Source organism: Sinohyriopsis cumingii, chromosome 18, assembly GCF_028554795.1.
Source record: "Sinohyriopsis cumingii isolate HCF-2022 chromosome 18, ASM2855479v2, whole genome shotgun sequence".
Lineage (NCBI taxonomy): Eukaryota > Metazoa > Mollusca > Bivalvia > Unionida > Unionidae > Sinohyriopsis > Sinohyriopsis cumingii.
In genome coordinates, this window is record NC_142978.1 from 33,068,684 (window position 1) to 33,086,473 (window position 17,790).

The window sequence follows — 17,790 nt, forward strand, 5'->3', positions numbered from 1 at the left end:
CAAATTGATATTTTGTTTAAGTGATATGCACATTTCCATTAGGGTCTCTATATATACATTTTCATTTTCAGTTAAAATGTTTTGTTTATGTTTAGCCCTGACAGTATTGCCCTTGAAAAGACATTTTATATATTTCTCACCCATTTTCTTCACAAAAATGCACTGCATATAATTTGTACATGTTGTTACTAAGTCACCTAAAAAGTGTAAACTTCGCCTTCTTCTGTTAGGAAGTGGAAACAACTTCGCTTTGTGATGTTTTTTTACCGGAACATTGAACGCCTGTCCTTTTTTAGATGCTTCCTTGCTTGGCCAGGTTAGTTCCAGTGTTATGTTATATATAGCTCAAGGCAAAATGTAGACTTCAGACCATCAAATAGTTGGTGTTGATATGAATTATGCTGACAAACTCTTGCACAATCACAGGCATGTGTTTTGATAGCTGATTGACCATTAACCATTTCCCAAGTAAGTTAGTAACTATTACTGTCCGATTTCTGCAAGTTATCCTTTGATGATAAAAACATACAGACTTGTGTTTTGAAACTTATATACATAAGAATTTGAGTTTTAAGAATTGAATCGGTAACATGAATATTTTAACTACCATGTGTACACTATTTTCTTCATAAAAATCAGTTTGGATCCATAAGTGGACCTGTCATGGGGAAATAATGGTGGACATAGCTGTTCTGGGAAGTATCATTTTATTAAATTATCTCTTTTCATAAGCCATTGGACAAATATATTCAGGAAGATATACAGTTGATCAAAAGCAGAGTCGAAATATTATGTTATTTAAGATTTAGCTTTAAGATGGAATGATGAAGGTCGGAAACATACGAGACAATATTAGGTTGTGGAATTCTCAGGATGCTGTAAGGTCAAGGTTGTATTCTGAGTTCACTCATCTTTGTGAAAGTATGATATAAAAGAAACCAAAACAGCAAAGCAAATAATATTTAACCAATGCCTAATATTACACCAAGTACCGGTATGTAGACAAATAACAAAATCTTGTATTTGCAATCCTATCAGTGGACTCTTTTAACAAAACTATAAAGTAATTGGTTTAATTAAGAAAACCCTTTTTCTAAATATGGGGTGCCGAGTGGTCTAAAGTGCTCTCTGCTACAGATCACTGCCATCTCACCTCTGTCTGCGTGGGTTCGAGTCTCGGATTCTGCCAATGTGGGTATGTGAGAATGTGAGAAAGCTTGCAATTAGCTTCTCGTCGGTCAGTGGTTCTTTCTGGGGTTTTTCCAGTTCTTCCTCCACTATTAATACTGGCCGCCATGTATAGCCTATCGTGTGCTGAAAAAATGGCATTAAACACAACAACAACAACTTTCTAAATATAGATGCATTTGCATATTGGCTGTGTTGATTCGGTTGAAACAAAAGGGTTTAGTTCAGTCATATACTGACTTTAATTCTTCAGTGTGTTGTCTATGAACAGCTACAGTAAGGTCTTATTGGCATTAAAGTCATTATGATGAACAGTTTGATTTGCTCACATGTACATGGTACAGGGGTTGTTCCAAATGTTACAAGTTTATGCTTTTAAAATAAGTAACAAAAAACAGTGAAAGACAGCAAGCTTTGTAAAATTTAACAAATATATTTATTTTCCTAGAACACAGAGTGAAAATTTAATTTAAAACCTTACGCTATTTCGAATTAAATCCCAATATAATCCAAGAATTACAGACACAAGTCCTAGTAATTTAAAGTCCAGAAAAAATCCCAAGACTGAAGTCGATGACATGTTTGTGGTAGCTATTATAGTGTTTATGTGTCCAGTCTTTTGTTGAATCACAGTAATATGATTCCAGGTTTGAATTTAGTATAAATTCCAGTGAATGTCTTTATCCAAGAATTTTATCAGAGCACATTTGTATTTCCAGAGTAAATAATCACTTGAATTCAGTAATTTGAATGAAAAAGATTCCAGCCCAAAACTACTGGTCATAACATATACAAGTTGAAAGTGCTAGATTTTAACTCACAAATGACCAAGTCCTCACAATTACAAGATTGCATAATTCTCTACTTGACCTCAGGTCAAAATTAGCATTTTCTAAAAGGAAAACATTGCCTAATGGAAAATAACCTTCTAGAATGATCCTGTTGTTTATAAAATCAAAACCATAACCAGTAAAAATACTTAGGAAATCCAAAACCCTGACTCAAATAAACATATTTACTTCTTCTGTTAATAAAGATCCTGATTTTAAGCCCATAGACATAGATAATAATTTAGCTATGTATTGTTTACATAAAATGAAAAAAAAAAAGAAAATCGATCAGTTCAAGCAGAAATGAACTCAGTTTTGGACAAGGTCAAGTCCAGCATACAATGCTACATTACAATACCAAGTAATGAAATTAAAAAAAAAAAAATAGCAAACAATTAAATAAAATATACATAACACAAAAAGTTTAGAAATATTTTCAACTTCCATTGATAGTGAACTTTCAGAAAGTAAAAAGAAAAGTTCTTCATTAAGGGTAGTTGATTAAGCAGTTGCACTAACTTGCAGTAACAATAATGTAATCTAGTTACTCATTTACATTTATTACAGGGGCCCCGAGTGGCCGAGTGGTCTAAAGCGCTCACTGTTTTGGATCACTGCCATCTCACCTCTGTCTGCGTGGGTTCGAGTCCAAGGCTCGGCTAGCATGGGCATGTGGGAAAGCCTGCCAGTAGCTTCTCATGGGTCGGTGGTTCTTCCCTGGGTTTTCCAGGGTTCTTCCTCCACCAGTTATACTGGCCGCCATGTATAGCCTATCTTGTGCTGAAAAATGGCGTTAAACCCTAGAACAACAACAACAACAACATTCATTACAATGTATAGCTTCTGTTGTTCTCTTTATAAGTCATATTGCCAAAATACACTGCATATAAATATCATAGTTTATAAATATGCACCAAATTGTTATGCACCAAATGTATTTATAATATACATAGGAACTCAGATTTTTTTTTACTTGAAAATAAAGTATTGCTTAATACCAATGTTAAATGCAAATATGAATACTGGGAAATAGAGGCCATAATTCAAATAAGAGGATGAAAACAATACACATACACACAGATATATATATATAAATTCAATAAACTGATAGTGAACAGTGTGAAACTAATATCTAACTAGCCTGAGCACTTTTGACTTTTTAATGAGTCTTTTTCAAAGGCAAAAACAAAACATAGACAAGACAAACAAATAAAACAGAACAACAGTATGTTGAGTATTAAATTTCATCAGTTGAATTACACCACGACCCTCAGCACAATAAGTCCCACGGTGGGCGCCAAATGTTACCGCACTTGCCTTCTACTCATTGGTGAGAAAATACAAGTCCAGTGTTTTGTTCAGTATTGAATTTATTTTGCATTATTGGGTTGATAGGTGGAGATTGAGACATTTCTCCTTGCTTTGTACATACACCCTACAAATACAATAAAAAATATACTTACATAAAATAATAAAATACCTACTTCTGCCTAATTAAAACATGAATATAAAATTATAAAACATATGCTCCTGCTACACACTTCCCTCCACACATTTAAATGATGTCCTCATCATTTAGGAGTATCCACCATGATGGAAATTATGGCTTTGGAAATGGTCAAGCAAGCGTAGATTAGTAGAGATACCGGCCAGTATGAAAAAGAAGGTTTGCCAGCACAAAGAAGATCACCCAAAAGCTATCATTCAAGATATACGCCAGCATATTATAGCATACTCATCCTTAGACATTCGCAAGACGACAGTTGCAGACATCATAAAAAATAGGACAAATGGTTTTCCATACCTGCCGACTTGACTTATGTTTACTGTACATGTATGTACAAGTACATGTTTTAATAATGTAAACTAAGCACATGTCAGTAGATGTATTCATTAATTTATTTCAACCATTATTGAATATACAGTACATTTACAGCTAGCATATACATGTACCTGTATACGGTGTGATGACATTGTAAAATAAAAATTTACATGATTCAATTATCTGGAAAACTAGTTAATCCGGACATATTCACTGGGAACGAATGTGTCCAGATTAACGAGGCTCCAGTGTGTGTGTGTGTGTGTGTGTGTGTGTATATATATATATATATATATATATATCATGGCCCGCTTTGCTCTCACTTCTTAATGTTTACCTCTTCTCCCTGTTCTGTCCAAAAGGAGAAACCACTTCTCCATAAAATTCAAGTATTGCTTGACTCCTGTATGTATACAGAATTACAAATATTCAAAATTTTAGCAACAAAAACTTTTTTGTTTATGTGCTGTTTGGGCGGGAAAAACGTGTTTTATGTTATCATTACATGTATTTTTTTAAAAAGTCTGCTGTACAATGATGATTGATTTTCAAATTATATATATATATATATATATTTATTGAATTTTATGAGAGAGATGAAGATATATGTATGCTTAATTTTGTTCATAGTTTTGTAAAACAGCTGAAATCACATTATAGTAGGGCCAAAATATTGGCATATTTGAGTAAACTTCATATGTTTATGAAGTACTGTAAACATGATAGTCAACAGTCATATAGATGTGCCCTCAACAACTCCTTTAATGAATAAATGAAGAATTATTTTGATCTATATCTATTTATCCATCCACGCATATTAGATGAAATGCTCTATTGGAATATCTTATATAGATTAGGGTAGGGCATCAAAATGAGTGTTGGTGGGGATAATGAGGGCACTTTATCTTAATATAATTAATGCATTTTTATCATCTCCCACCCTTCAAAGTATTGTTATTATTGAAAATTAAAGAAAAAGTACTTATGGTAAATGTGTAGATGAATCCAGATTTACATTAATTTGACTTCATTTTCATTTATTTTTCCTTTTTTTTACTTTTCAGATGATAGCTCCATAAGATGGCAGCATTACCAGCTGAAAATGCATTTACCATTTCAACACCTCGGTTAGCAGGAAGTATGGGCGATAAAGGATCACTGAGATCTGAGTCTTTGAGAAACCCAGATATCACTGTTCAGTTTGCAAAAGAGGTCATTGATTTCAGCTCACAGTATGGAAATGAAACAAGTATCTCTTACACAGCCAGAAATCTTGCAGGAGGTGCCAGCATTTTTCCAAGCTATGGTGATTTTACGCAAGCATGTGTCTTTGTAAGTTATGTTTAGTAATATTTATTTTTAAATCTAAAATTTTGATAGAATCATGAAAAATATTAACTCAGAGGGACCATTTATGTAATTTTAAAGAACTTTTGCATTGAAAGTTGGATGGAAAACATTTTAGCTGTAAATTGTTCTGATAAAGTTATAAACTTTCTGTTATTTATACAAATTTGTATTGCACATCATCACAAAGATTTTATATTGAAAAGATTTTTAAAAATCTACTCATACAGACTGAGAAAATTACCTACATTTGTCTTGACTGACTGCAAACTTAAATGTTGACCAATGCATATTAGCTCCAGTGGCACTGGTCGTGTTCTTCCAGCAGATTAAGAGAGTTTATACAGCAGGTGAAATTTTTCGTATTTATACACCAGAACTTGGCTTCATTGCAGTGTTAACATAAAACCCAGAAGTTAATACGTTGTATTGAAAGATATGTTGTTTTCTGTTAAGTTTTCTTTGTCAGAATAAAACAAACTATCTAATCAATATCTTTATAATAAAATAGAACATTGTTGAGTAGGATAACAGGAAGTGTGGGTTAGTTTAGTCGGTACTGTTTCAGGTTCAGGCTTCAATGTTGGAAAGCAGTTTTATGGTCTCTTGAGTAAAGTGACATCGTTATTATTATTATTCAAATATCATTGATCTAGGTGACAGTTATCTATTTTATTCATTTATCGCATTATTGCTGTGACGCCCATAATTGTATTTATTACAATGTACATATATTATAAATGATACTAATTTGCCAATCATGATGTTAGCATACACCAGTGTAACATAAAAAACAGAATAAAAAAATGCAATCAAATATAATCTCATACAGTTATAATTACAATGGTATTATGAGAAAAAATTTATATTTTTAGAGTAAAAATAGATGTCAGTTATTAGAGAGGGAGGTATAACAAAGTTTATTTTTTAAGTCAATTATTGCGAGGTGAGTGCTGCTGTGATGATATATAATTTGTCATACAGAAAGCCAAAGCTGATCAAGGAAGATTAAAGATTAATAGTCTGTGTAAAGGCCTCCTTTAGGTGAAGCCTATCCTTAACTCAGTGAGCAACAGTGGTGTAATAGGTGATAAAAGATAATCACCTAATCGCACAGGTGTGAGTAGAATCCATGTCTGCTGAGTTTAAATTCTTTATAGTCAGAAGACTACACATAAAATGATTGTCCATCACAAGACTACACATAAAATGACTGTCCATCACAAGACCACACATAAAATGACTATTTTTCACAAGACCACACATAAAAATGACCGTCCACAACAAGACCACATGTAAAATGACTATCTGCGACTAGACTACATTTAAGATGACTGTCCGTCACAAGACCACACATAAAATGACTGTCCATCACAAGACTACACATAAAATGACTGTCCACCACAAGACCACACATAAAATGACTGTCCATCACAAAACCACACATAAAATGACTGTCCACCACAAGATCACACATAAAATGACTGTCCATAACAAGACTGCACAAAAAATGACTGTCCATCACAAGACCACACATAAAATGACTGTCCGTCACAAGACCACAAATAAAATGACTGTCCACCACAAGATCACACATAAAATGACTGTCCATAACAAGACTGCACAAAAAGTGACTGTCCATCACAAGACCACACATAAAATGACTGTCCGTCACAAGACCACAAATAAAATGACTGTCCATCATAAAACCACACATAAAATGACTTTTTGTAATAAGACCACATATAAAATGACTGTCCATCATAAAACCACGCGTAAAATGACTGTAACAAGACCACATATAAAATGCCTGTCCATCATAAAAGCAACGTAAAATGACTGTTCTTCACAAGACCACACATAAAAATGACTGTCCACAACAAGACCACATGTAAAATGACTATCTGCGACTAGACTACATTTAAGATGACTGTCCATCACAAAACCACACATAAAATGACTGTCCATAACAAGACTGCACAAAAAATGACTGTCCACCACAAGACCACACATAAAATGACTGTCCATCACAAAACCACACATAAAATGACTGTCCACCACAAGATCACACATAAAATGACTGTCCATAACAAGACTGCACAAAAATGACTGTCCATCACAAGACCACACATAAAATGACTGTCCGTCACAAGACCACAAATAAAATGACTGTCCACCACAAGATCACACATAAAATGACTGTCCATAACAAGACTGCACAAAAAGTGACTGTCCATCACAAGACCACACATAAAATGACTGTCCGTCACAAGACCACAAATAAAATGACTGTCCATCATAAAACCACACATAAAATGACTTTTTGTAATAAGACCACATATAAAATGACTGTCCATCATAAAACCACGCGTAAAATGACTGTAACAAGACCACATATAAAATGCCTGTCCATCATAAAAGCAACGTAAAATGACTGTTCTTCACAAGACCACACATAAAAATGACTGTCCACAACAAGACCACATGTAAAATGACTATCTGCGACTAGACTACATTTAAGATGACTGTCCATCACAAAACCACACATAAAATGACTGTCCATAACAAGACTGCACAAAAAATGACTGTCCATCACAAGACCACACATAAAATGACTGTCCGTCACAAGACCACAAATAAAATGACTGTCCATCATAAAACCACGCATAAAATGACTTTTTGTAATAAGACCACATATAAAATGACTGTCCATCATAAAACCACACGTAAAATGACTGTCTGTAACAAGACCACATATAAAATGCCTGTCCATCATAAAAGCAACGTAAAATGACTGTTCTTCACAAGACCACACATAAAAATGAGTCCACAACAAGACCACATATAAAATGACTATCTGCGACTAGACTACATTTAAGATGACTGTCTGTCACAAGACCACACATAAAATGACTGTCCACAAAAAGACTGCACAAAAAATGACTGTCCATCACAAGACCACACCTAAAATGACTATTTTTCACAAGACCATACATAAAAATGACCGTCCACAACAAGACCACACGTAAAATGACTCTCTGCGACTAGACTACATTTAAGATGACTGTCCGTCACAAGACCACACATAAAATGACTGTCCATCACAAGACCACACATAAAATGACTGTCCACCACAAGATCACACATAAAATGACTGTCCATAACAAGACTGCACAAAAAAATGACTGTCCATCACAAGACCACACATAAAATGACTGTCCGTCACAAGACCACACATAAAATGACTGTCCGTCACAAGACCACAAATAAAATGACTGTCCATCCTAAAACCACACATAAAATGACTTTTTGTAATAAGACCACATATAAAATGACTGTCCATCATAAAACCACACGTAAAATGATTGTCTGTAACAAGACCACATATAAAATGCCTGTCCATCATAAAAGCAACGTAAAATGACTGTTCTTCACAAGACCACACATAAAAATGACTGTCCACAACAAGACCACACATAAAGTGACTATCCGCGACTAGACTACATTTAAGATGACTGTCTGTCACAAGACCACACATAAAATGACTGTCCACAAAAAGACTGCACAAAAAATGACTGTCCATCACAAGACCACACATAAAATGACTATTTTTCACAAGACCACACATAAAAATGACCGTCCACAACAAGACCACACGTAAAATGACTATCTGCGACTAGACTACATTTAAGATGACTGTCCATCACAAGACCACACATAAAATGACTGTCCATCTCAAGACCACACATAAAATGACTGTCCATAACAAGACCACACATAAAATGACTGTCCATCACAAGACCACACATAAAATGATTGTCCACCACAAGATCACACATGAAATGACTGTCCATAACAAGACTGCACAAAAAATGACTGTCCATCACAAGACCACACATAAAATGACTGTCCGTCACAAGACCACACATAAAATGACTGTCCGTCACAAGACCAGAAATAAAATGACTGTCCATCCTAAAACCACACATAAAATGACTTTTTGTAATAAGACCACATATAAAATGCCTGTCCATCATAAAAGCAACGTAAAATGACTGTTCTTCACAAGACCACACATAAAAATGACTGTCCACAACAAGACCACACATAAAATGACTATCCGCGACTAGACTACATTTAAGATGACTGTCCGTCACAAGACCACACATAAAATGACTGTCCATCCTAAAACCACACATAAAATGACTTTTTGTAATAAGACCACATATAAAATGACTGTCCATCATAAAACCACACGTAAAATGATTGTCTGTAACAAGACCACATATAAAATGCCTGTCCATCATAAAAGCAACGTAAAATGACTGTTCTTCACAAGACCACACATAAAAATGACTGTCCACAACAAGACCACACATAAAGTGACTATCCGCGACTAGACTACATTTAAGATGACTGTCTGTCACAAGACCACACATAAAATGACTGTCCACAAAAAGACTGCACAAAAAATGACTGTCCATCACAAGACCACACATAAAATGACTATTTTTCACAAGACCACACATAAAAATGACCGTCCACAACAAGACCACACGTAAAATGACTATCTGCGACTAGACTACATTTAAGATGACTGTCCATCACAAGACCACACATAAAATGACTGTCCATCTCAAGACCACACATAAAATGACTGTCCATAACAAGACCACACATAAAATGACTGTCCATCACAAGACCACACATAAAATGATTGTCCACCACAAGATCACACATGAAATGACTGTCCATAACAAGACTGCACAAAAAATGACTGTCCATCACAAGACCACACATAAAATGACTGTCCGTCACAAGACCAGAAATAAAATGACTGTCCATCCTAAAACCACACATAAAATGACTTTTTGTAATAAGACCACATATAAAATGCCTGTCCATCATAAAAGCAACGTAAAATGACTGTTCTTCACAAGACCACACATAAAAATGACTGTCCACAACAAGACCACACATAAAATGACTATCCGCGACTAGACTACATTTAAGATGACTGTCCGTCACAAGACCACACATAAAATGACTGTCCACAAAAAGACTGCACAAAAAATGACTGTCCATCACAAGACCACACATAAAACGACTGTTCTTCACAAGACCACACATAAAAATGACCGTCCACAACAAGACCACACGTAAAATGACTATCCGTGACTAGACTACATTTAAAATGACTGTTCTTCACAAGACCACACATAAAAATGACCGTCCACAACAAGACCACACGTAAAATGACTATCCGTGACTAGACTACATTTAAAATGACTGTCCGTCACAAGACCACAATATTCTCAAATTGGTAGTTGGAAAACACTTTAAAAGCTCTTTATATTGTATGGTATGTGTTAAAAGTAAAATTAGCTATACTATTTTACATATACGGTACATATGCTTTTATGTCTTGACTGTTGTCTACATTTTTAAGATCAGAACCAAACTAATCTCACATTCTAACTCAGGATATTTTGACATCTGATTGTTTAGTGACTTTTTGCATTAGTCATTCAGATGACAGAATTGTTGTTTAAGTGTTGGTGAGATATTGCTTTTGCAATCTTGTAACCAGGTTTAAAGTTATGATTTGAAAAAGCCAAGTTCACTCAGTACATAGTAATGTTAGTTACATTATTTCTTGCATACAGTACACAAAAGTATATTGACCATTTTCCACTCAAGTCTGTGCAGTACAAACTGATGCATACCTTATTACACAGTGATATCTCTAGGGTTTGCAGGTGATGTGGGGCCTGGGTGACAGTGTGATGTTGGGTAATATTCTTATTTATGTCACAGGATGTTATCGGCAGTACATGTAAGGTCTTTATGGATACAGAGGTAATACACAAATTGGCATGAAGGAATATGCACTTGAAGTGGAGTTGAGTGAAAGTTACACCTTCTGAGAGAAGTGCAGATATGAACTGGAGATTGTACAGCACAGTTTTCAAAATTACACTTGACAGCACTGTCTTTCAGTTTGAGTGAAGTGTATGGTTAGTACACTTTGTGAATTAAAAGCCTTAAACTTTGTTATACCTTAACATATAAATCTTTCATATGTTATGTCCATGTAATGGCCCATTTACTGGTTTTGGTATATTAAATTACAAAACTCTGACAGTTTTGAATTTGTTATGCCACACACTTGACACTCAGACTCAGTTACCTTCACATGTTATGTCAATGTAATGGCCTAATTACTGGTTTTGGTATATTAAATTACAAAACTGACAGTTTTGAATTTGTTATGCCAGACACTTGACACTAAGGCTCAATTACCTTGTATTACAGTGATGTATTTCATATAATCAGATATTATGTAACTTGAATTTTCAGCGTACATATGGCCCATGGTGGAAAAAGGCCCCTTCAGCCAGAAAACCTTTTGAAAGGACTCCTAAAACATTTCTAAGTGATGACTACATAGGTTTGTCAAATATTTTGTTTCTCTGTCACAACCTTACCACATCTAAAATGTTTTCCAAAAATATTAATTTATGGATTTGCATCACAAGTAGTATTTATTTCCCCACATTTTCAGAAGATGTTCATTAATGGACTAAATACATCAGTGCTCTCGGCAGATAGAACCAGACTCTCAAAAGTGGGTCCAGTTTTTGTTCATATTATATTACCCCAACTTTTGCAGTATTATGGGACAGCAGTTCTGTTTATCCCACAGACAGTTTTGAGTATATTTAGCATCTTTTATGGAATGAACATAGTCTTACACACACACACACACACACACACACACACAAACACACATGAAAACACATGTTAAATAGTATACTGTTTGATTAAATTGAAGTGAACACAATTAAATCAAACTCTTGAAAATAGTTTAATTAGTGATTATAGTTGTATGGGTGTGGATTGAGCTAGTAGAGTTTCATATTTTGTAATCACAAACCTAGCAATAGAACTAAGGTCTTTAGATAGTATTATTCTTTACTTCATAAAACCATTTGTTTCTCCATCCTAAAATATTAAGTTTAATATTGTTCATTCTACACAGCGTCATGCAAGATATCAGCATCTGTTTCTCATTGAATTTTCGTATCAGCATCTTCAAATGTCTCTAAAATACCAAATTCATTTCAAGCACAAATGAATTAAACATAATTCATATTGACATACAGCTCAACACCATGTATTTGATACATGCTGGAAAAGACTGGTCTGCATACATGTAATCTGCTATACTTGTTCTGAGTGCCAGAAGGGTCCATATTTAATGCTGCAAAGGTATCAAAGGGAGGCAACTACATTATGGCCAAATAGGAACATTGCTCACACCTTTATAAATAAATTGACTTGTCCAGCTATAGTGACATAATAAATTTTGATGGAAATAAGCCATACTTTTCCACCATGTATATAATCAGATGTATTGAAATGCTTTGTGTACAAAAGGAATTAGTTTTAGCTACATTTAATGATGCCAATCAGAAAATACATAGAGCTGTATATGAGGATATCAATACAGTGCTGTGTGGATTGAACTACAGTTACATAAGGATGACTGTTCTGGACAGGCAAACATTAGATTTTACAGTTTATTTATGTGTACAAGGAGGAGGGAGGAGATAACTAGATTTTTTAGTTTTCATAAGTTGAAGACCATTCTGGACAAGATAGAGGCCATTATTTGGATAGATTGTTTTATGTGGAATGCTAAGAATGTAAATTTTAATAGATAAATACTAGGTAAGAAATACTTGCTACATTTTCCAGCAAATGGCAGGGAATGTGAAACCATATAATATAGTTTGACAGATTTTGAGACAACTGTAAAAGGTACTTGTGACTAACATCACAGTTTAAATTTTGGGCCCCTGAGTGGTCTAAAGTGCTCTCCGTTACGGATCACTGCCATCTCACCTCTGCATGGGTTCGAGTCTCGGATTCGACTATTGTGGGTATGGGAGAAAGCTTGCCAGTAGCTTTTCATGGGTCGGTGGTGCTTTCCGGGGTTTTCCCCAGGTTCTTCCTCCACCATTAATACTGGCCACCATGTATAGCATATCGTGTGCTGAAAAATGGTGTTAAACTCCACAACAACAACAATTAAAATTTTTGATATTTTTTTGTGTGATGAAGACCTAACTGCAATTGCTGTTGAATTCACTGATTTTAATGGGGTATATTTATTTCATGGTTACTGAAGACCTCAAATTTAAATCCCAAGTTTTAAGTTACCTCTGTCTGAAAATATTAGGACCCTTTTCCTGTCCATGAATTTAAGGATTCAGAAGTAATTGTTTTTCTTGTAACAAAACCAATAATATTTGATTCCCTCCACATTCCAGAAAATTGAAATGCAAAGTATCAGTCATAATACAATATTTGTACAACTTTAGAATCATCTTCTTTATTGGATTTCCTTGTGCTTTTTTTGTACATCTGCTAAAACTGATCTGGGTTAATAAAGTCAAATGCCATGTGACATTTTGTTTCTTTTAGTCAAACAAATCATTGTTATGTACCAATAAATGATTTTGTATTACACAGTATTTTTGTTATGTAGAATGATGGGGATGGTGTGTTTGAATTATATACTTTTAGAAGCTACTGGCAAGCTTTCTCATGTACCCACATTGGCCGAGCTCATGTCTCGAACCCATGCAGACAGAGGTGAGATGGCAGTGATCAGTAATGGTGAGCGCTTTAGACCACTCAATTAAAAACTTGTTAGTACTAAATATATTTTTGCTTAAATCTTGTCAGTACTAGACATGTTTTGTTCAGAATCTAGTTAGCACTATAGTGCAAAATAACAGTTGACTTGGACATTTGAAATCTGTTAGGTATGTTGGTAGGTGTCTGAAGTAGATAACCATATATGAATTTCATTCAAGTAATTTTGTTTTCCATTTGTACAGAATTTTTTAGTATTTTTGCCTGCAGTGTTTTATAGCTTTTTTTAATCTGCAGTGATGTATACAAGTTTTACAATCATAAAATTTATTTTACTCTTTTTGTGTTCTATTTCTTTATGGTAGAAATAACCTTTGCGACAAAAGTGTACCCATTAAAACTGGATATCTATGAGACCTATAATCCTGGGGCTATTGTCCGTATTCTGGCCTGTGATATGAATGTCGGAACAGATGTGGACACTGGTCTCTCTGTGTAAGTAGAGCAGTCTTCTTCTTTGAATCTAAGAAAGACAGGGGTATGTCTCCCAGAAAACGGCACTCAGGGTATAGGAAACAATACAACAAGAATTATCAAATTTTGAAATTCTTTAATATAACTAAGCTCAGTTTGCTTTTCAAAATTTAAATTCTTTCATGTGATTTTTTGAAACCTATTCATGATTTATAATTGTTTTACACTTGTTATGGTTTGCACTGTCACTCTGATTAGGCTCATGTGAGATTGGACAAGTGCTTAATATACATGTATTAGACTCATGGGAGATTGGGCAAGTACTTACATACAAACATTAGACCAATGAGAGATTGGACAAGTACTACAGAATTATACATGCATTAGGTTCATTGGAGATTGGGTAAGTACTTCATATACAAGCATTAGACTCATGGGAGATTGGGCAAGTACTTTATATACATACATTAGACCCATGGGAGATTGGGTAAGTACTTACATACAAACATTAAACCCATGGGAAATTGGGCAAGTACTTCATAACAAGCATTCGACTCATGAGAGTTTGGGCAAGTACTTTGTATACATGCATTAGACCCATGGGAGATTGGGCAAGTACTTTAAATACAAGCATTATACTCATGGGAGATCGGGCAAGTACTTGTATACATGTGTTAGATTCAATGGAGATCAGGCAAGTACTTCATATACATGCATTAGACCCATGGGGGATCAGGCAGGTACTTTATATACATGCATTAGACCCATGGGAGATCAGACAAGTACTTTATATACATGCATTAGACCCATGGGAGATCAGACAAGTACTTTATATACATACATTAGACCCATGGGAGATCAGACAAGTACTTTATATACATGCATTAGACCCATGGGAGATCAGACAAGTACTTTATATACATGCATTAGACCCATGGGAGATCAGCCAAGTACTTTATATACATACATTAGACCCATGGGAGATCAGCCAAGTACTTTATATACATACATTAGACCCATGGGAGATCAGGCAAGTACTTCATGTACATGCATTAGACCTATGGGAGATTGGGCAAGTACTTATATACATGTGTTAGATTCAATGGAGATCAGGCAAGTACTTTATATACATGCATTAGACCCATAGGGGAGGGACTCTGGTACTTTACATACATGGGTTTTTATATACTATAACATAACACATTCCCCATGTTGTGGGTATATACTCATAAATTTGTCTAATTTTTCCAATGGTTAATTTGTAATTCTTTCTCGCTCAGCCACTGTTATTCTTACTGTGTCTTCATTCAAATTGTTGAGCAAGTGCATCTTGAATGTGCAACAAGAAATGCATGGTGCACATGTTCATAAATGCAAGTTAGCTGATAAACCTTCCTACCCTTTGAATATAAACCTAAACCAACTTTTTTTGAATATTTAAAACTATAACTACAGTATAGCATGTTTGTCTAATTATATCTATTTTCCATGTTTTGATGCAGTACAATTACTGACCTTTTTGTGTTGTTATTTTTGTTATGAATGCCTTAGGCTCCAGTAGCAACTGAGATATTCATAGGTTTTTCCACATCTCAAGGGGAGATTACTCTGCCTGCCCACCACCTAGGTAGGCATATCAGTGCTTTTAGTGAAAAGTTTTATCTGGGAGGGCTGGATTTGCAAGGTAGTAGTAGTTCTCCTTATTAGTATTATGGATGGGTAAGTATTCAAAAAGAAACATTTTACTATAAAAAATTAGTTTCCATGCCCCATTCACTCAAATGCATGAAAATGTAACTGACAGATCAATAAACCCTATTGTTCGCATGCCTCATTGTTCCCATACTTATTCGTACAAATACATGATAAATCCAATTGACAAATCATTTCTGGCAGTAATAGAGGAAATATGTTTCATAAAATTGCTTTCTGTTCTTCCTGATGGAAGTACTATTGCTACTGCAGAGGAGACATGTACATGGATGTTGTTTTGATCCAACTACTAAAAGATTACTAAATAGCAAGGAGTATAATATCAACTTGTGTTTTCAAAAACTAAAGCCCATTAAAAGCCATTAAAGCAATAAATCTGCTGTACTGTTTCTTTTGTTCTTTCTCTGAGTTAAGGTGCACAAATCTCATTAAAGTTCAGCAAGTGCTTGAAATTTTGGGACATGTGGAATGATAGATAGGACAAGTAAATTGCATACCTACTTGTTGTTGACAAGTTCTTGAAAATTTGCCTAGCACTGTTATGGCATGGCTATATTCCATCAATAGTTGCTTCTTATGACTCAAGATCATGTTTTTGATCCAGTTTTGGTCAATCTTGGAATACACCTTTATGCCAGCAACATCTCAGATGTGTTTGAATATGAATGAGATTTAAAAGTTGATTTTGCATCTGATTGCTTGAGCTTGATACTACTTGAGAGTTTGTGACTGAATTTGATTAAACATGGAATATATGCTTTTACCACAAGTGACAAAGCTCATGGACATGTTTGATACTGAGTGTGGTTCAGGCACATTAATAAGGTGATCTTGTATCAGATTGATTGTACTTTTCGTTACCACTCTAGGGGACATAGTTCTGATTCAATTTTAATAAAACTTGGAATTAGAGACTATATCATCAAGTTCTTGGATGAGTTAAAAATGATTGAGATCCATGCATATTCAGATGATTGAGATCCATGCATATTAAAATGATTGAGATCCATGCATATTAAAATGATTGAGATCCATGCATATTAAAATGATTGAGATCCATGCATATTAAGATGATTGAGATCCATGCATATTAAAATGATTGAGATCCATGCATATTCAGATGATTGAGATCCGTGCATGTTAAGATGATTGAGATCCATGCATGTTAAGATAATTGAGATCCATGCATATTAAAATGATTGAGATCCATGCATATTAAAATGATTGAGATCCATGCATGCTAAGATGATTGAGATCCATGCATATTAAGATGATTGAGATCAATGCATATTAAAATGATTGAGATCTGTGCATGTTAAGATGATTGAGATCCATGCACATTGAAATGATTGAGATCCATGCATGTTAAGATGATTGAGATCCACACATGTTAAGATGATTGAGATCCATGCATATTAAGATGATTGAGATCCATGCATGTTAAAATGATTGAGATCCATGTATATTGAGATGATTGAGATCCATGCATATTAAGATGATTGAGATCCACACATGTTAAGATGATTGAGATCCATGCATATTAAGATGATTGAGATCCATGCATGTTAAAATGATTGAGATCCTTGCATATTGAGATGATTGAGATCCACTCATGTTAAGATGATTGAGATCCATGCATATTAAAATGATTGAGATCCATGTATAATGAGATGATCTTGTATCAGATTGGTTGAGCTTGTTACCACACTAGAGGCTTTATTTCTAATTAATCTTTGATCACTTACAGTATAC

The 17,790-nt window shown here is 34.6% G+C and overlaps 1 protein-coding gene across 3 annotated transcripts in view; it reads left to right on the forward strand.

Moving 5' to 3' along the window:
• Positions 1-17,790, forward strand: part of LOC149776342 (F-box/LRR-repeat protein 4-like) — a 72,922-nt gene that overhangs the window by 1,271 nt on the left and 53,861 nt on the right. For all 3 annotated transcript variants that reach the window (XM_089942861.1, XM_089942862.1, XM_089942863.1), the window contains exons 2-4: positions 4,905-5,172; positions 11,548-11,638; positions 14,217-14,346. In XM_089942861.1, coding sequence (XP_089798987.1) covers positions 4,921-5,172; positions 11,548-11,638; positions 14,217-14,346 — 473 coding nt within the window. In that variant the 5' untranslated portion in view covers positions 4,905-4,920. The remainder of the gene's footprint in view (positions 1-4,904; positions 5,173-11,547; positions 11,639-14,216; positions 14,347-17,790) is intronic.